This window comes from Seriola dumerili, unplaced genomic scaffold, assembly GCF_002260705.1.
Source record: "Seriola dumerili isolate Sdu_G_001 unplaced genomic scaffold, Sdu_1.0 BDQW01000716.1, whole genome shotgun sequence".
NCBI classification, from domain to species: domain Eukaryota; kingdom Metazoa; phylum Chordata; class Actinopteri; order Carangiformes; family Carangidae; genus Seriola; species Seriola dumerili.
In genome coordinates this window covers 646,030-665,985 of record NW_019174971.1, presented here as the reverse complement: position 1 = coordinate 665,985, position 19,956 = coordinate 646,030, and the positions used below count along the sequence as shown (strand labels likewise).

At 38.5% G+C, this 19,956-nt stretch overlaps 3 protein-coding genes across 5 annotated transcripts; 2 read left to right on the top strand and 1 right to left on the bottom strand.

Annotated features, from left to right (window-relative positions):
* Positions 1-864: 864 nt before the first annotated feature.
* Positions 865-7,132, bottom strand: LOC111236723 (splicing factor U2AF 35 kDa subunit-like). Of its 2 annotated transcripts, XM_022765572.1 has the most exons (8): positions 7,085-7,132; positions 5,713-5,800; positions 5,353-5,419; positions 3,603-3,652; positions 2,864-2,962; positions 2,429-2,562; positions 1,225-1,317; positions 865-1,143 (listed from the first exon to the last, which is right to left on the bottom strand). In XM_022765572.1, exons 1-8 carry the CDS (start codon positions 7,126-7,128, stop codon positions 1,035-1,037), a joined length of 684 nt encoding a protein of 227 aa, XP_022621293.1. In that variant the 5' UTR covers positions 7,129-7,132; the 3' UTR covers positions 865-1,034. The 2 variants fall into 2 exon arrangements, with proteins under 2 accessions (XP_022621293.1, XP_022621295.1); XM_022765574.1 differs by lacking the exons at positions 5,713-5,800; positions 7,085-7,132 and adding an exon at positions 4,456-4,525.
* LOC111236712 (B- and T-lymphocyte attenuator-like) lies at positions 5,787-14,475 on the top strand. 2 transcript variants are annotated; one of them, XM_022765557.1, is made up of 9 exons: positions 5,787-5,855; positions 8,919-8,958; positions 9,242-9,477; positions 9,589-9,971; positions 11,641-11,958; positions 12,169-12,210; positions 12,386-12,511; positions 12,624-12,658; positions 12,755-14,475. In XM_022765557.1, the coding sequence occupies exons 4-9, from the start codon at positions 9,875-9,877 to the stop codon at positions 13,091-13,093; spliced, it is 957 nt and encodes a 318-aa protein (XP_022621278.1). In that variant the 5' UTR covers positions 5,787-5,855; positions 8,919-8,958; positions 9,242-9,477; positions 9,589-9,874; the 3' UTR covers positions 13,094-14,475. The 2 variants fall into 2 exon arrangements, with proteins under 2 accessions (XP_022621278.1, XP_022621279.1); XM_022765558.1 differs by having other exon boundaries at positions 5,802-5,855; positions 8,922-8,958.
* A 214-nt stretch (positions 14,476-14,689) lies between these two features.
* LOC111236724 lies at positions 14,690-18,368 on the top strand. The gene is made up of 5 exons (XM_022765575.1): positions 14,690-14,806; positions 16,363-16,680; positions 16,792-16,842; positions 16,992-17,105; positions 17,297-18,368. The coding sequence occupies exons 1-5, from the start codon at positions 14,731-14,733 to the stop codon at positions 17,404-17,406; spliced, it is 669 nt and encodes a 222-aa protein (XP_022621296.1). The 5' UTR covers positions 14,690-14,730; the 3' UTR covers positions 17,407-18,368.
* Positions 18,369-19,956: the final 1,588 nt, after the last annotated feature.

Below are 19,956 nucleotides of genomic sequence, written 5' to 3'. Positions count from 1 at the left end.
GCCACTCCAGTTTTTTTTTTAAGAAGCAAGTATCCTTAAGTAACAACTTGGCAAAGCAGGCAGCAGATACCACAGACCGAGCCCAAGAGTCTCAGATTTACTGGGACATTTGATTGATTGCAAATATATATAGAATATCACCTCAGCTTCTCCCTGTCTTGGAGAGCTGACCTGTGTAAAAGTCTAACACTTTTTTTTTTTGTTTCAAATTGTCAAATTGTTCTAACATGCATATCCATATCAAATGACCTATTACATAAGTAACAAACAAATGACTGTTTCCAAAGAAAACATAAATGGGTGTAGGGGAAAGTCCCACACCAATGGCTGATTAAGCTTAGGTGAATATTGCATCAGTCAGTCAGTATAAAAAATAAAAAAGTTAGTAATGGAAAAAAGGCAACATATTTTACAAGTATGAATTAAGATACATTTGCAGCAATGTAATTATATCCATCTATTATTAATATTATATTTAAAGATTATTCCTGTGTTTTTGAGTCAGTACTTAAGTTTGTTATAATAAGTGTTATATAAGTTATAACCACAGGGTGACAGAACTGAGGAGGAGCTCATTATTGGGTATTTGACCTTTTGAAAATGATTTGGTGCCTATTCCACCTACTGTTTTTTTTAAGTACTCAGAAAAAAAGAATAAGATGCCTCCATGTCGTTTATCACTTAACATTTTGACCAAAATCTTGGCTCAATTTTTAATAATTCTGAGTAATGTCTTTCCATAAAGTCTCACCATGTAACTGCATTTGTTTTTAATGACTTGTGATGTAATCAGTGTTTTCCTTCTATAAAAAGGAGTCTACATAAGAAATAAACTAATGTTCTTTTAAGCAAGTGGTGCCAGTGCAGAGTTACAAATCTGTTTTATTGAGAAAGCGACACAAGCTCGTCTTAAAAAAAGGGAATAAAAGAAAAAACACTTCCAACAATTCACCAAAAAAGAAAATAACTTTGTCATCACTGCTGGGGTCAAGAGGGAGGGATTTGGTGGGACATTGGGACAGTCTTGGCTTCCTTCAGAATCGTCCAGAGCGCTCCCGATCCCTCGACCTCCGCCTTTCGCGGTCCCGTCGTCGATCCCTGGAGCGGGAGCGTCGTTCCCGGGAACGCGAGCGAGAGCGGTGCCTGGTGGGAGAAAAGACAAGATTCCTTTACAAATTCTAACTGATCCTCGAGTAGAAACATTCACTTTCAAGATTTCCGCACCTTTTCCTGCGGCGGCCGTATAGCTCCCTTCGAAGTTCCCGTGATATGGGTTTCAGGTGCATGAAGTTGCAGAAACCACCTCGGGTGCACTCTCTGTAGGAAAAGAGTACATGCTGGGTTAAAACTTGCTGACATTGCATTGTATTTGGTGGAGCAGTGCCACAAGGAAAAGGCTCTTAGTTACACATGCTGAGGAGCATGCCAGCATGCCAAAACATCTGATGATTTATCTCCCTCGTGTTCGTCCTATCACTGGCAGAGCAAACAACCCACGATCCAATGGAAAATCACTGAGAGACTCATAAAGGAGAGGAGCAGAAGTTTCCTCACACTGTGCAAGGACAAAGTTTATCACTGCATTTAAAAGAAAATGCGATAATTCCCACAGCGCCCATGCAGCTGCAGAATGAGTTCAGTGCTTTACTGGAGGATGATGACAAGCTGAATGCAGTCAACAGTGGACCCTCATCTAGCCGCAAGCATGGGGGCAAAAATGAGCTACTGGGCCCCATTTACCCCATGCTCACCCCAGTATCATGTCATACTGTGCTTCAGTGGTGCATATACTCAAACAAGATTTCAATTAAATGAGCACAGACCAATTTTAACAGAGTAAAGCCCGGAGCTTTCAGAGCCACTGATATTCTGGAGCCTCAGGCCAATTGCTTGCTTCACCCAGTTGGTAGCTTAGCTGCCGGGTGAACAGTGAAGCTTTATCGTGGATTGTCTAGCTCCAGACTTTCCTCCAATCTCAGCACCCTGCTGCCAATGCCACATACCTTTTTCTGCCTTCACCCAAAGCCCTTACACACACACACACACACACATGGCTTAGTATAAAATTGCTTGTAAAATATTCAAAATATTGTATTAAAGCACCCGGGTTAATGTTGATTGTGATTTTATGGCCAACAGCTACTGATAATTTAAATGTCATTACTGACAATGGTATGGCCCATCATCATGTAATTAAGAAATAAAATATTTTTTGAGTTATTGATAATGTAAAAATACCAAACATCTGCAGATTAAATCTCAGCTTCAAGAAGACTCGCTGCTTTCCTTTGTTGTTATAGACCAAGTAAAGAGAAAATGAGAAATCCTCTGCTCGGGTACAATGCAGGCAATGCATTCAAAAAATGTCAAAGCAATCAAGAATGAAGAAAACGGTCAGCCTTGCATCAGATTTCCAGGTGTTACTCACCCCATTTCATACTGGCGGCAGCACGCTTCCCTGAAGTCAGTGACGGGGGAGAGCTCTGCGTGGATGGGTTGACCATTGAACCAGCGGTTGTTCAGGTCCATGACTGCTTTCTCTGCATCCTCCTCACGACGAAACTACACACACAGGATGAGACATGAGCTTAGGGAATAACTGGTGGTAGCTAAAAGGACATAAATAAATTTAACGTCATGACAAAGCATCAACACTAAAAAAATAAACTGGGCAACAGAAGAATTGTGAATTAGAAATTAAAAATTAGAAATTAGTTTTTAAATCTGACATAAAATCTGACATGGCTGTTTTCATATCAGCCCATAATGATTTCAATTCAAGATCCCACTGAATTTAACAGCATTTATACCATCTTTTTAAATGGTTCCCCCTATTGTAAATATATTTAGATCCATCACCAACCTTAACGTAAACGTTGCCAACAAGGTGGTCGCCCAAGTTATCGCACACGTTCATCTCCTCCACCTCTCCATACTTCTCCTCCATCTCTGTGAACACCTCCTGTGATGAAAAGAAAGAGAGGAAAAGAACGATCAACCTGTCCAACAGGTTCTCATCCTTTATCTTGAGTTAAAATTAGCACCTGGTAACAAGGAAACTGTTCAACCACATCAGCTAACAGATCTCCTGTGGAGGTTACTTTTAGACGTTTGTTGGGTATCGAAGGAAACAAAAAAATAATAACAACATATATTAGTTAGGGACACTGTTAATGTGGAGTTGTTTGACAGTGAAGACAACTTGTCTTGCCAAAATACTTTATACTCTACAAACTGTATTAAATGTTTATAAGCAGCAATTCACTGCATGCCTTTCATTTCATAAGTTAACAGAGAGAAAACAGAAAATGAAATAAAGGAAATGGCCAATCAATTTTACTTTTAAACACTACCACAATCACAATTTCTTTTCTAATTTAGCAGACGTGAAATGTTTCCATTAGGGAAGCTGCGGCAAATTCCTGCTGTGTAAATATTGACTAAACTAATGCAGGATTCTTGATTCAGCAAAGCTGGGTACATTTTGGCAATGACATGTTGCACCTTTTGGCAACAAAGTGTTCCAAAAGGCGGACAACGCTGCTGTGACGTCATGTTCTGCAGTTTGTGGAATAAAGTAACAAGCACAAAAGGTCACTCACCTCGAAGAACTCATCGTAGTGCTCCTGCATTTCAACATCGCTGACGGCGCCTACAAAATGTCAACAAGGGACAGTTCAGGCAAAGCTAAACAAGTGTTGGGAGAAAAGTCTTTAAAACGGACTGTGTAATTCCTTTAAACAGACAAAACTAACTGCAGTAGCATGTAGCATGATGCTTCCTGGTATAATATAAATGTTACCTGTAAACATAGATCACAGAGGTAAGATTCTGTAAAATATTGGATGCTTTCTCATGTTAATTCGACCAGTTTCACAGAAGCAAAGTAAAAACTAGAGCTGACCCCTCTTGGTTTGGTAGAGTTTACTTTAAAATGACATTTGCCACTGTTTTTCCTTTTTGTGTAACTACATGTACATTATGTGCAGAGGGGCCATGACATAATACCAGATAATATTTAGGTTAACTCAACTTCAACTAGTTCATGATGACCCCCTGGCTAGGGAAGGAGGGTGTTGAGGACAGCACTACTAGAAACCTGCTTCCATGAATCAGAAGCAGGAATTGTATGCTCAGTGTGAAACTGTTAAGTGTAAAGGAAAGAGGAACAGTTAATTATAGCTTTTAAGTCTATCACAAGCAAAAATGAAGGATCTGAAACCAAAGCTGTTCTGTGCACATTACTGCACCACACTGACTCAGGTACTTTTGACTAAAGCCGGGGAAACATGCAAAACAGCATGAGGCCAGTTACTAACTCCAGGAAATGATGTGATGCCTTAAATGCCCCTAGAAGACATTTTCCTACACTAAGCCAGATTTATGTGGGGAGGTGTGACACAGTAAATCAGGTGGTCGGTGCTGGAGGGTCCTGCGGATGAAGGGAGAACTTACAGTGTAAACCATCAGCAGACTGGGCAGAGTTTTGAAGGTTATGAAGGTAAATGTTCAAGAGGGAAATGGTCTGAAATACAAAACGTAAACTTCTGTGATATAAATCCAACCAAATATAGAGCTGGGGAGGGAAAAAAAATGTGATTAGATATTTTTCTGTCAGGAAATTGCACTAAGTTCCAGCTAATTATGTGACGGATGAAGTTGCATTCACAAGCATCTCAGAAACAACCACTCTTTCATTTATTGGAGGGGAAGCTCACTGGACCCCTTCACTGTTTTGTAGATAGTTTAAAAAGATGTTAGCATGTTCTTCGCCTACTTTTAGTTCTTTTTTAATAGAGCAGGGCATTGGCAAAAAATAAGACAACAATTTTTGGCTGTACAGTCTGGCTATAACCAGTCATCAATCATTCTAACACACCTACCTGTGAGAAAGGTTCTGCTTCAGCTCTACTAGACTGGACTCAACATATTTAATGAACACACCTAACACACTTAACACACACACACACACACACACACACACACACACACACACACACACACACACACACACACACTTCTAAGTATTCCACCCTAAAAAGCAGAGTCTGTGAGTACTGTTCGTTTTGTTTGTGTACTGGCGTCACGGTGGAGATACATGTGGCCTGCACTGTGAGTCACGTGACGGCTGGAAAACAGATAGTCACAAGCAGGTGTTTGTGCTTGTTGTTGGTATTGGGTGATAACCGATGAATGACTGATTATTTGGTCTGGGATACTTGGGAGACAACAGGGTCCCCACTGGGTGTCCAGCTAACAGGGCTGAAGCAGTACCTCACATCTGTGGTTATATGTGAACGCCACTTTTAGGAAACAGACAGGGAGGTTGCTGACAATTTTTTTTTGACTTACAGCGGGAAGCGTCGGCGGTCTGTGCACTGTTCTGGGGATTACGGTAGATGTTCTGAATCAAGATGGTCTGCAGAGGAAAGAACAAAAAGATATATGGTCAGACAGGATTGCTTGGTGATTGTCTAGTTTTGTGACATTTCTAATGGCATCAACTTGTATTTTAGCTTGTGTCTTATTATAAAGGCATAATAAAACACATATTTACAAACAGATCAGCCTCATAGGCATGTCTATGAGTGCCTTTAAAAGCACTCTATAATGTTTTTTATCATTATTATCTTAAGTTATAGAGCATTCATCAATATCCACTTGTTTAATCAACGCCATTATTTTAGGAGGGATTTTAGGTGGGATCCTCACCTGGCTGAAGGTTGGTTTGTTGTGCAATCTCGAGCAGCGGTCTCCATGTCTGCAAGCTCCAATTTTAAAATAGAATGAACAATTGACCCTGGAAAAGAAGGAGTATGTATCATACTTGGAAAGGATAAGGCTGATGAGATAACGTAAGTGAACATGTCACCCAGAGCAACAGTGACTCATTAATGTGTTTTTAATAATTTGTGGACAAAAATTGAACTTTATATCAGGCTTTGACAACTTGGGTAAAACTTGTAAGTAGGATCAACTCATTGTTCTTTCCATGGGATTTGTTGGCTGTATATATGTTAAAAGAAAAACTACAACCAGGCATATACTGTACTTAAAAACAACCAGGCCTACAGTATCAGGTCCAATAACCAATACAAAAGCTATAGTCACTTTATTGATATATCATAATCTCAGTGCTAAACTAGATATTGTGGAAGTTATAATCTCAAAATGACTGTTTACGTGTGTATCAGTATCATGGTTCTGTGATGAACATGTAAACACTTTCTCCTGATTTAAGAAATCTGGCTAAAGCTTCTTTCTTGATATTGGGAAATCAAGACCACTGCACACAGATGATCAGAAAGACTAAAGTTATGAATAACCAGATTTCTCATGTTTAATGTAAACACCATATCCTGAATGTACTGAAACCCGGAACACAACTTGGCATGTAAACGTACTTAATATTGTGTCACATTTCTTCTTGGTCTTCAGTCTCTGGTAAAGGGATACATTTATTTCTGTCCACTTCTTTTAATGACTGAAATGAACATTACACGGCTGTGTTTGGCTATCTTAACTATATGTTGGTTTGAACTTTCTCTAGGATCTAGGATCTCCACAGAGTCATTCTCCAAATCTTAGTCACATTATAATAAAAGCATAACAACACGCTAATGAATTTTGTAACTTGCAGACAGTTTCCTAGCCTCAAAGGTGTAAGGTGCATTTTGCTGCACTCCACTGGTAAAACGGAACAAAACAATCCGCCTGAGAGATAGCTACTCTGCTAACAACCTCGTTTATTAACCAAGCTGCGCGTTACCTGGCTGTTTAATAACACATAAAGTATGATTCAAATGTGTATCTGTGTACCAAAAAACAAATGAACATTTTGTAAAATTAAACATTTTGGCGCAAACCAACAGTACACAGTGGCAGCAGGTTAGCTAAGGTGTCTTCATGAGTTTCATTCAATGCGTTAGCTTCCTCTTGCTAATGTAAGGTTTACTATGACATTCCGCGGTGCTGCGGCTACAAACTGAGTCCAGTCGGTGGTGGAGAAGGACCGCTGCAAACATACTTTGTATAAAACTAATCAGTTTGGTGACTGATATAATAAATATTAAATAAAACTTACTTGTCTTTCTCTGTGCCGAAAATGGATGCCAGGTACTCCGCCATTTTCGGCTCGTCGGAAACGTAATGATGTACGTCATTACGTAAAGGGAGGGAGACTGCGCAGTCGTGACCCCCCGACAACTTGCAATGACCCTGAACACCACAGACTGGAGCTGTTGTTCCAGAAAGAAATCTCAGCAATGGTTTTCTTCTCCTCTCAGATAAGCCCACTTGTATTATTGCTCAAATACCCTCAAAAGTAGTCACTTTTTACTTCATTATTCATTGCAATTATTTGTTCAATTATTATTTTTTAATTTTCATCGTCTCCCCTGAAAAGTAGGCTACATAACAACAAGTGATTTTTCCATTGGTGGAAAGTAATTGAATACATTAACTTCTGTATAAAGAGTAGCCTGCAGATTTGAGATACTTGTACTGTACTTGATGATAGACGAAACTACTCAGGATAAAGTAGGTAAAATTTGCTAAACATCAGTTATAGTAATCATAATGTTGAATATATTATACTATAAGACTATCACAAAGCAGCCATTGTGTGTACTTTTTCTTTTGATACACAGACTACATATTCCTTAAACAAAATTAATAATAACAACAACAATAATAACAATGTTAATAATAATAATAACCATACTTTTATTTAGTTGTGATTGTTGTTGTTTATTTTCTCCCCTGAGATGTATACATCAATGATGTTGATGAATATTTCCATTTTAGGGAGATTTTAGTCTACTGTCTTTTGTTGAAAGATATTGAAGTTGTCCTGCCACTACAATTCCTACAATTATAATAATATTTTATGTGTAAAACACACACAAAAAAAAAACATAATATGGAACAGAGTTAGCCTACATGTAGCATCAAAACTTGTGTTAGTGCTTTCCTTTCAGTGGGCTTATGTCTCCAGAATTTTAAAGGAACACAAGTTGGGGGACTGGATCCTGCATTTCCCATAATACAGCTCCATCACATCTATTTAACCCTGACATATATTAGGCCCATGATATATTATGAATAACTAAAGTTCTCTCTAGAGCCACAAAACTTTACAGAGTTGTTTTTACTGACTAAATACTACTATTTGTAACTCTTTGAACTGGATTTGCTCTTTTAAAAGGAGGCTGAGTCATTGAGAGATAAGCAGCCTACAGGCTAATGGTGTTGCCTGATATCAACTGCACAAACACTTTAACAGGGTGGGAATTAAAGCTCAAGATGGCGTAGGTTTGCATATGGGCAGTAGGGACATGTCCCTACCAATATTTTGGGAGGACAGAATTGTCCCTACTAGTATTTGAGTGAACTCATTTGCACTATGTTTGGAGTGAAGTCATATTAGATCATTCTGATGCGAGCCCCACTATAGGCATGGGCACAGGGCAATGCCCCACCAAATGCTCCAGTTGCCCCACCAAATCGTCTCGCTTCAACCCAAAATTAGAAAAATAACTAATAAGCAGAGCTATTCAGAATTTAAATATAGTTATTTTCTTTAACAGACAACAGATGAAATAATTTAATTTTAAAAGGTGCTACTTTGGCCCTGACTCAGCCTGTGTAGTCTGTGGTCAGTACTTTCACTGATATAAATGGGGTGGACAAAATAATAGAAACACCTTGATGCCACTGCGGGAGTCTTTATGTAGCAGTAGTTTTCTGTTGGCATATCAGTTCCAAATATCGGTTATTGGGGGGGTGGAAGTGGGTTTAAAATTGAATACATAATCGGCTTATGTATTATTAGATTCTATTATATTTAGTTTTAGTTTTCTGTCGAGAAATCCCATGAAAATATCACCATTAATGAATAATTTTGTATGCTGAAACAGCAGCAGACCAGAGAAGTAGAGGAGGCTGATGAGGAAACAGGTGGGTTTTAGGTGAGGTTTAAAAAATGATAGTGTGATTAAATATACACTATTATGGATTAAATGTAAATTACTAATTTATATTTAAAGTAACCATAGTCCACTGATTCTGATGTTAACTTGTAAGTTATTATAACACATGATAATTTCCTAAAGTTTTAGTCCTTGATCTGCTGCTACATAGTTTTATTTAAATGTAAATACATTTGTCAATGTAAATTCACATCTTATATGTTCATAAACCATTTGGTTGACAGCATTAAAAAGTCCTCTTTGTTTTGCAGGGGGGTGGCAGGGTTGTTGTGTCCCCTACCAATGTTGAGACCAAACCTACGTCCTTGCTCAAGAGGCCGCAGCGTCCCCCTCTCCTCCTCAGTGCACTATATATCCTCCACGGAAACCACACCGCTGTGCACAGGGCCACACAAGTTTGCAGGAGATGCAGACGGCAAAGATGAAAGGAAGGGAGAGGGGAGAGGAAGTCAGCTTGAAGAGGCTGAACCACAGAGGCTGAGAAAAAGTAATGATACAAGATGTAAAGGTGCACAGACTGAAACAAGAGTCGGAAATGTAAAGAGAGTGTGAGATTGTAGTAAAACATAACATGTCTGCTGTTGCCGTATCATAACAGAATCAGCACCTGAAACTGTGGGAACCCCCTGTTTTGAGATGTTTCACTGCATTGGACCTGCAGCACTTGCAGAAGACCACCCACCGGCTCACATTCACCTCCACTTCATTCACCGCCCCTGTTCTCGGGGGGAAAGAGACAGGGGTTGGACAGGAGCGAGCAGCGAGAGAAGAGAAAGAGGAAGCAGTACAGTAAGTGGCTCAGATCAGCACTTCTCTATTTTGTTCAATCAAATAATGATGTACTTGGAGGAACATCTCCCACTTGGATTGTCTGCGAGTGGAAGATGACAGGAGGTGTTCCCGTCATGAGGCCTAACCGCTACTGGACCGTCCTGAATGTGTCCATCTTAGCACTGCTGGTTCTCGCCTTAAACGCTGACAGTAAGTAGTTGATATTTTTTTGAACATTTTTTGTGCTGTCTCAGTATTTGTGTGGTGTTACCTTTCCTTCCTCTGTAGGTGTGTGATGGTTTGAATCAAGTCTTTGGACTGAAAAGTTAGCTTATTTCATTTGGCCTGGTTAGCTTTGTGACCACTCCCCAAATTCTCTGGTAAGAGTTGGTGGCCTGATTTCTGCGAGGGTCATGAACTTTTAAAGTGCTGTGTACAAGCCTACAGTGGATTCAGATTTTTAAAAGGTCAGCATTGGCGCACAGTCACAACCCAAACACCACCATTGGCTCAGTTTGGTGTAAAAGTTATTAAAAGTTGGACGGATATCAGCTATCGAAGGGGGTTTATCGCGATTGGACCACAATTCTGCCTTAAACGTATCGTGTAAAAGGTACAACTTGCCTTTAAAAGTATGAGAACTCCACCATGAATGTCTCTTGAGCTGATGTAAAAAACTGCATATTCCCTGATGCTAAAAACACTACTTACAGTTCCAGTTGCCCATTGGAAACTGTTAGAGATTTTATTTCAAACATGGAAGAAGCACAAAATATTTCTAAAAGCAAGACACAAAAAGCCTTCATTAATCATCTTCATGTTCCTTGTGATTTAGAAATGCTGTTATAGACAAAGGAGGTAGTCAGTTTTCCTTTTGTAATAGGAAGTACTAATGTAATTTCTTTTAAAGAGTAAAGACTGTGTGAGTTACTATTCATAACTACTGACCACAGTTTCATTCATGTATTTATGTACATTCTGCGGTTTTCTTGTGCCGTAAATGCTTCTTTGTGGTGTGACGACGCGGTGTGTGATTTTCTTACACAGGAGATGTATTATTTAAAGTTGGCTCACTGTGGGAAAGTGAACCACCAACATTATTTCTCACCATGTTTAATGGTGTTAAATCATTGTTACCTGTGACATTATTACCACGAGAAAACCAGGTATCTCAACATTCGATCATCAAGCAGTTACTCCGGAAATATAAAGTGGATGACTTTTTTACAACACTTAAAGATCATGTGACGTGTCCAAAATCTCCAGAACGGCTACTAAATGGACCTTTTCGTGAGATTGCTTTGTTAGCTTCTTTTTCCAAGATTAAAAAAATGAACTCCAGCTCTACATGTATGGTTGAACTGTTACATGTGACGTTAAAGTTCCCCTTCGGACAGTCTCATTTAGGTGGGGCACACTCTCGGTTCCTGCAGTCGCTGGATCTCATGCAAATTGTGTTCACAATTTAATGTCACCAAGTCATTTTTTTTTTTTGCATTTTCAGTGTGTTTAGAGAGTTTTTTCAGTTTCATTTTTACTGTAGTTAGTCATGCGTGATCTTATTGAATATGAAGTTGCTTTTTATTTCCTATGTAACTTTCACAGTCTTACTAAGAAAGTATTATGAGGCTAATGTACTTCACATATGTGTTTAGTGTCCTTTAACTAATATAAATCCCATCAACTATTCACATAACATTACAAAGATTTTTTGTCATATAATATATGAGGTTGTTAAACTAAAGAAGCCTTAGTTCCAAATCTTATGTTATATACTATTATCATTAATTTATCTCAAATTCAACTGTTTCACAGTATCAAGCAAGGATAAATTCATCTTATCACTCATAATCTGTTATGTTGTCATTCTCTCCTGCAGGTGAAGACTGTGAAACAGTAATTAAAGTACAACGCAACACACTTTACGAGGCCTTTGTTGGACAAGAATTTACCATGAACTGCACAGTTTCTTTCTGCAACAGTTCACCACCATCAGTGTCCTGGCACAAAGTTGATCAACCTATTGACCCTGTTAATGTCAGCAGTGGCAGTCACATTAAAACAGAGTGGAAAGAGTTAAGCCATTCTGAAGGGACGTCGTATTTGATCTTCCAAAAAATACTCGTCAGTGACTCAGGTCTGTATCAGTGTCGAGGTGGAGATGGTGTGAGTCACAACATCAATGTGTCTGTCCATGGTGAGTGTTCCTTTTTCAGTAATTTATACATACCATAGGAAACCTGTGTTCACACCGTCCAGCTTACATTTCTAACTGCTACTGAATAATAACTAAACAAATGCAGCTGATTTCATTTTGTACTATAAAACATGAAATTCCTCCTATTTTCACCCCCTCTATCATCAAATCATTTAAGACTTGAGACAGTAGCCCTGTGTTGTCTTATAGGTCATGGTGAAATTACCACTGTTAAATGGGAGAATGAAACAAGTAAGAAACATCTATGTTTACAGTGTTTTGTAGTGATTCTGCTTTTTCACCTGCTTTTACCTGCATTATGAAACATTTGTTTTGTTCTTTCAAACACTGTGGCCTATGTTAGGTTTACATTGAGGACATAAACACACATCCATGTTGAGTAAAACAACTTTTTTTTCTCTCGCAGGTAGCCCAACTCCTACTCCTCAGCTCCCAGAAAATATATTGATGTACGTGTACCCTGCTGCTGGGATTGTGACACTTGTTGTCATAGTGATAGTTCTATCCATCATATCAATGCGAGGGTGTAAAGGTGAGATGATCCGATTTGTTTTTATTCATTTTATTCTCTACTCCAAGATAAAATGCCAAGTATTTGATTAATTATGCTATGCACATGAAACTATAATTTCACCATCATGCAGGGAAAACAAAGAAAGAGACACAAACTGAAAATCAGGTAAGATAAGAATACATTGTCAAATTTATAACCACATTATTTCATTTTTATTCCTTTAAACTGTTTAATGCAAAATGTTTTTTCGGATGTGCGTAGTACATGGCAGTCCCCATGGTGGAGCAGCCCTTCCCACATGCCAGCCTCCAGGCCTCGCCAAGACAAAGCCCCTCTGCCCCGCCCTCCCGGAGATCCACCCGGAGATCCACCCGGCGAAACGCACCGTCCTCCCAACCCAATGAGGCACCGAGAGATAACGAGCACGTTTATGGCGAGGTAAAAGAGGACACAGAGAGAGGGAGGAACGTGGTGGAGGACGAAGGGAGTTCTGTCGTGTACGCCGCACTCAACCATCAGCCGCCACCGGGGGCTGCTGCTCCTCGGCAATGGAGGCGGGAGGAGGAGTTTTCAGAGTACGCAGCTATCCGTGTCTCTTAAAGACCCAAAACAAACTCGAGTAAATCACTTCAACATGGAGGACCTCTCAAAATCACGCGGAGTAATATGTGTCTTGGTGTTGGCTAGAGTAAATTCCACTTACACTAGAGGACCACTGACGAACATTTCAAACAGGTACATCCCACAGGAGCAGAGGAGGGCAATTACAAGAGGATACAATGACCCACTCACAGCAAGGATTGCGGATACAGAAAACTCATCTTGGACGACCAAAGGAAAGACTCAAAACACGAGGAAGCTACAGCACTGACTATTCCACCCAGTCTCACAAGACTCCAAAGACTTGCCAAATAATTTAAGTACGAAAATTTCCATCAACACCATTTGGTCAATACTTTCAAGGCCCTGCACACCTGCACAATCCAGTTGGAAATTGAATGTTTTGCATCACCCTTGTTGCCTAGAGTTTTCAACATCAGAATTCAATCTGGCAAATTCTAACTCCCAAGGATGTGAGTTTGAACATGACTGTACTGAGAAAGGCCTCGTCTGTGCACAATCCAGAGAGGAGGTCGTATCATTTACTATAAGTTGAATTGCCTTTGGGTATGTAGGGCTTTTAACATTTGTAAAAAAAAAAAAAAAAAAAAAAAAAAAAGAGAATGCCATTGTGAATTTTCCCCTTTCACTGACTTTTCATGCTAGAAATTATTGGCAAAGGTAAATAGACTACACCAGTTGTTAGCATGTAGTAGCCTAAGCAACAGCTAGAGGACCAAAGACAACTAGTACTACTACTTAAATAGTTGGTAAGATTACCTGAGTCACATTGTAAAACTTGCAGTAAGGATGTGTTGGTGCAAGTTTTTTCAGAATTCATTTTAGGTTGTGAGACTGCAAATACGCAGATCAACCCTCACTTCAATATGGAAATTGGAGAGAGAGTACATTTTAACAAATAAAACCAAATATTGTACATTTTGTGCCAGGGATGAAATGAGCTACAAAGCCCTCAGACTGTGTAGATCTACAGCATGGGAAAGGCAAACTGTGTCTACAGCCAGTGTGGTTTTGTTTGTAACCTTGGTTTGAATGATTTGTGTCATGCACCCGCCGTACATGAAAACTCACGTGTTGTTGCACATTCGTGACTTAAATTGACTCTCCTGAGTAACATCACATCTGACAACAGTAATGTTTTGGGGATTCTACAACCTGTATCATATCAACTCTTCATGCATTTTCTGACTAAACGAATGACTAATGAGCTTTTGGGATTTTGTGTTCCACACACCTTTAGAGTTACTGATTCTTTAACTGGGAAATAGAGAATGTAATGATTATCTGATCATTTTGTGCAATCAAATAACATAATGTATATCCATAATTGTCTGATTTGAAAATGAAGTTGTCACTCCTGACTTGCTCTTGCACTTTGTTTTCTCTAAAACAATTTCATACCATGGAGGCAGAAATGTTTCCTCAAAAATCACCAAAGTTTCAGATCTACCAAGGCTGAAAAAAAAGATGTGTGTAGCCAATGTGTGTGTGCTTGAAATGCCTGTAATCAAAAACAGGAAGTAAAGTCGACCACATGCCATTTACTGTTATATGTAGAACACATCTAAGGTAATAGTTGTTTTACAGAAGGGGATAGCTGGTTTTTCGTTTCCACCATGAGATCGAAGTACTGCCTGACCATCCTCCATGTTTCTATGTTGGCGTTGCTCGGTGGGACTTTGGAAGCCGATAGTAAGTTATTCATTATTTCTAAATGGCTCAACTCAGTCTGAGCAGTGTCAGCACTCTTTTTCTGACACCAGGTAATCAATTTTAAAGGTTATGAAGACTGAAAAAGTTTCAATTATACTTCTTGTATCTCATGTAAATCAAGAGCGGGGGCATATTACACATATTTTACTGGCCATACTCAAAGATGCAACGAAATGAAATACACTGAATGCGGAAGTAATTTGAGTCCTATTAAGAAAACACGTAAAAAAACAACAACCATAATCTACCATTCACCAGTGAGTGTTTAACACAAATTGTTGCTAAACTGACAAAATAAGAAGTTGTTAAACAGGTCTTTGATGCCCTAATGCAGATTTCCGTTCATTATTTGCATCTCTGAAGGATCTCTATAGAGATGTGTTTATAAGAATATTAGCCATACCTCTTGTGCAAGCATTTAAGGGAGCATATATGACTGTAAAGTCTGTTTTTTCTTGATCCATATGCATTATTTTACTTCAATTCTTCTGGAAATGCGGATAGTAGAGCTTGAGCCTCATAAGCAGCACTCTCTCTGAAGTCTCACCTCTTTTGTTAAAGTCCAAAAAAGTAAATCACTTTTCCTGGATTCTCCTTTGAGAAGAAATTAGACAAAAATATATTATATATTAAAATATATATATATATTTGATTTAATGAAGTAAAATACTGTTAGTTCTTTATCTACGTAGACGTAAAACTTGTTTCCGTGAACCCAATCATATCACTTCGTTTTATACCATATTTGGAGAAAGCAGTAACGGTCACGAGAGCCACAGACTGTGAACAACAACCACATTAGCTTTCCTGCTAAAGCCTCTTTGTCTTATCTCACACATATGAACAATGTGTAGTCCTGCACCTCAGTGTGTCGAGCGAACCATCAAACAGAAAAATGATCGTGGAATCGTGCACTACTAACATCAGTTTGCAGGCTACAGCTACAGTAATTAGTTGCCAAATTTGTGATATATACCCAAATACTTTTTTTTCTTCCTTTTAATAATAAAAAAAACCCCATTAATAATACATTTAAAAAGAGTTACATTGGTTTTGACTCCAATAAGGAATGACTAAATGTGTTTTCAGTTTAAGATGATACCAGCCAAAACTGTAACATTCAGTAATGTAAATCTAAACATACTATATATGAATAAATAAGATTTTGTCACAGGCAGGCAGTACATAACCTGAGAGGCAAAAAAAAAAGCTTTAACCACAAAAACGCCACAGATGGTTTACCAGCTTGCAAAGCTGACCTGAAATTTTTTAGTTTGATGGCCACAGCTGCAGCAAGTTTTCAATTTTTTCTGCGACCTAATTCATTTAAGTGTTTTTCCTACAAACTTTTTTTTTTTTTTTTTTTTTTTTTAAACAAACCTTTTAAAACTTTAGGTTATGTTCATACTTCCATTTTCTATATTTAAATTCATATACATTTCAAATTTCATTTTCCTTTTGCAGGTGAAGATCAAGCAAGGATACATTTATTTCATCACTTTGTAATCAGCATGTGTTGTCATTCTCTCCTGCAGGTGACGACTGTGAAACAGTAATTAAAGTACAACGCAACACACTTTACGAGGCCTTTGTTGGACAAGAATTTACCATGAACTGCACAGTTTCTTTCTGCAACAGTTCACCACCATCAGTGTCCTGGCACAAAGTTGATCAACCTATTGACCCTGTTAATGTCAGCAGTGGCAGTCACATTAAAACAGAGTGGAAAGAGTTAAGCCATTCTGAAGGGACGTCGTATTTGATCTTCCAAAAAATACTCGTCAGTGACTCAGGTCTGTATCAGTGTCGAGGTGGAGATGGTGTGAGTCACAACATCAATGTGTCTGTCCATGGTGAGTGATGCTTTCTGCACAGCAGGACTGTATCTATACTGGACAGGACAGAAAACTGTTCTAAAACTGAATGATCATTTTTGTGGCTCAAACAATCTGTGTGTTTTTCAGGTGTCATCACAGATGAAACCTCCACAGTTCTGTGGACGACTTTAGAACAAGGCAAGAATTCACTCTCTCACAGTGGTATTGCTGTCTCACCTTTATGTCATGACAGTTGTCACATCAATCCCAAAAAATTTTTTTTAACATGAATTCAGTTTTCATACATCTGTGCTTCTTTAAGTCAAACGTCCTCTTCTGATTGGCAGGGGGCGTAACAGCTAAGAAAACGTTCTGGCCGTGTGTGTACCGTGTTGTTGGAGTCATGGTGTTCGCTGTCATTGTGATAGCTGTATGTCTTACCACAAATCAAGGGTGTAAAGGTGAGACTTTTTGATTTTTACTTACAGTGACTATTTGGTTCCTCAGGGTCAGTCAGCACTGTGCTCTGAAGTGAACAGTGAAAAACTGATTAGAAATGCAAGAAAACAATAAGAATAAAAATATAATACTGTGCTTATTCACTATCATGATTCTGGGAACAATAACTGACCTCACCTGATGTGTACCTCAGGTGTCTGTCGCGCGGGAGAATCCACGAACGCGCCAGATCCAAGCTGCCAGCCTTCCCATGTGGCCTCCCCTACCATTCATATCTATGAAAACAATTGCTCTACACCTTGAAATCAATCCGCTAAGTTCAACCGTACGATATCAGGGCCATGATTGATATCAAAACATTTCATATTAATCATTTCAAGACCGGAACTTATATCTGATAGATCACATTTTTACTGATTTCTGCATCAAATGAGTCAATCAGCGCTATGTTTTGTTATTATTATGCTTTGTATTGTGATGTAATGTCTTTTCAGAATGTGAGATGATGATTATTGATTACATTGAAATGCTTTTGAATTTCCTGTAAATCAAGCTGTTAGAACACAGAAGTTTCATACATGAGAAACCGCTTTTGTGTAAACTACCACAACTGTGTGTGTGTGTGTACGTGCAATGTAACACATTAACAGGTAAGTAGTTTTGTTTCCTGTATAGGTGTCGATCTTTGTGCACACATCTGCTACAGATGCCTCTTTTGAATGTGATTGCTTGTCTATATGGGTGTTTGTTGCACCTCTGTTCAAATGCTCTCTGGTGTTGATGATTGAAGTAGCTTTTTCTTCTTCGGGTTCAGTGTCTGATCTGCATTTGGAGGCAGACAGACTGCCGACTGACAAGCAGGAAGCAGAATTAAACCACTCATCATGTCATGTAAAAACAAAGGAATGGAAGTTGTTTTACAGTGGGAGACATGAATCGTAAACAAACCGCTAAACTCATCATCAAACTGGAGCTCAGATTCCATCCAGCTGTTGATGCGCTGATGTTTCACTGAAAAATATTTATTGCATTTTTAAATGTTATTTTTTGAGTAAAAAAAAATGAAGACATCAACCTCAAATAACTTAATGTGCATAAACAGATATAACGTAATACAAAAGAAAATTTAACAAAGGTATTTGTCGTCGAATTTGAATACAAATGTCAATTTGCATTAATAAATTACTTTAAATCCAGACATAAAGTCTGACACATTTCTCCATGAATCACCTTTGACGGCGTTCAAACTCTTCACAAGATCAGAATCCAGGAAATGACACCTTTCACTTCAGACTGAAACCAGCTGCAATCTCAATAAAAGAACTGAACTGATCTCCACAGCATCCTGTGAATTTTCTAAAGGTCACAAAATAGAACGTCTGCAACAGGAACCACCTTAAAAAATGACCCTGAAAGTGACATGAAAACAATTATTTGTCATTTATTGAAAGATAGTTGAATGTAAATTAAAAAGCATAACTTTTATGATGCATTTTATGCCACCTTAATACTTAATCATCCATTATAAGCTTTACATCCATGCAATGACATTACATTTATAGCAGCTGTTTTGCCCCTTGAATGAGAACTTGTGATTTTGTGGCAACAGAGCGGTAACCATATTGATCTCTCTGATAATTTTTGTTGTTGATTGGTAAGATAAGATAAAAGAAAGTTTTCAGCTGCAAACGAGGTGCAACGTGAAACAGGTCGCCGCCCGAAACACAATTAAAGAGTGATTTGAGTGAAGAATGAACCAGTGATAGGAAGCGGCTGTATGAGGCACGTGGAGCAGCGTGGCCTGTGGGAAGTACTACCTCTGTGGTTAAAAAGTGCTAAAATATACATTGCTGCACTGCCTGAACACACGCACACACATGCACTTACTTTTGATAAACACCCCACCCAGAATGCTACATCGCCCACCAACTACTGTATGACGCATGCAGGTGGAGACAAATTGCCCCCTTTAAAAAAAAAAAAAGGAAGTTCAAAGAGTTTGAGTGTGTGTGTGCAGTGGGGGTGTTTTTTAGCTGTCAGATTAATACATGTTCATTATGTTATTTTTGGTGCAATGGAGGCGCATAGAAAATATGAAATAAGTCTGAATGGGAAAACTTGAAAACTCTCTCTTAAAAGCAAATCAAAAAGGACGCCATCTCGTGTTGCAAAAGAGAAACTCAGTATTCTGTACTTTAAATGCAACTGGCCAGCTGATATCTACCTTTTAACCTAGGTGATACAGTTGTTGACTGTTCAACAAAACCCTTCAAAATCCTAAAAAGAAAGGCGATTAATAATATTGCAATCATTATTTCCTATGAGCATGACTCCATTAATATATAAAAGTCACCAAGGGACAAAAAACAATAACACACTATTGATTTTATAGTGAGTTCACACAATGTTAGCGCAGTTTCCTCCAGATAAGCCTCTTTGTTATTGTTAATAGTCAATTTATTTGCTTTAATGACATCAGTGTGACTGATACCATCAAAATAAATCTGTCAAATGCCTCTCAGTGCCTCAAGCAACTACTTCCCGTTCCTGTCTTTGTGAGGTTTATGGAGACTTTAAGGAGAAAATATCATTCATTTACTGTACATGAATGGTGTTTGGAGAAAACTTTACAATGAACCAAATCAGACTGCAGAGAGTATTTCCAAAACAGGATTAATTCCTTTTGAAAAAAAAAAAAAAAAGGTAGATGCTGGAAACAATGTGGTTCATTTTGGACAAATTATTGAGCATCTGAGTAGTTTTGAAAGGCGCCAGCATTCGGTAACTAAATTAATTCCGTGATCAAAAACTAAAAGACAGGTGATTATGACTTTTAAAACATTTTAAGGAACA

What these genes read in the sequence shown, in the direction of transcription:
- LOC111236723 (XM_022765572.1), bottom strand. Translation starts at nt 7,128, where the DNA reads ATGGCGGAGTACCTGGCATCCATTTTCGGCACAGAGAAAGACAA. An exon ending in TTCGGCACAGAGAAAGACAA is followed by an intron (nt 5,801 to 7,084) that starts GTAAGTTTTATT and finishes CTTCTTTTCCAG; the next exon opens with GGTCAATTGTTCATTCTATT. An exon ending in TTGGCAACGTTTACGTTAAG is followed by an intron (nt 2,563 to 2,863) that starts GTTGGTGATGGA and finishes CTGTGTGTGTAG; the next exon opens with TTTCGTCGTGAGGAGGATGC.
- LOC111236712 (XM_022765557.1), top strand. Translation starts at nt 9,875, where the DNA reads ATGACAGGAGGTGTTCCCGTCATGAGGCCTAACCGCTACTGGACCGTC. An exon ending in CATCAATGTGTCTGTCCATG is followed by an intron (nt 11,959 to 12,168) that starts GTGAGTGTTCCT and finishes GTTGTCTTATAG; the next exon opens with GTCATGGTGAAATTACCACT. An exon ending in TAAATGGGAGAATGAAACAA is followed by an intron (nt 12,211 to 12,385) that starts GTAAGAAACATC and finishes TTTCTCTCGCAG; the next exon opens with GTAGCCCAACTCCTACTCCT.
- LOC111236724 (XM_022765575.1), top strand. Translation starts at nt 14,731, where the DNA reads ATGAGATCGAAGTACTGCCTGACCATCCTCCATGTTTCTATGTTGGCG. An exon ending in CATCAATGTGTCTGTCCATG is followed by an intron (nt 16,681 to 16,791) that starts GTGAGTGATGCT and finishes TGTGTTTTTCAG; the next exon opens with GTGTCATCACAGATGAAACC. An exon ending in GTGGACGACTTTAGAACAAG is followed by an intron (nt 16,843 to 16,991) that starts GCAAGAATTCAC and finishes TCTGATTGGCAG; the next exon opens with GGGGCGTAACAGCTAAGAAA.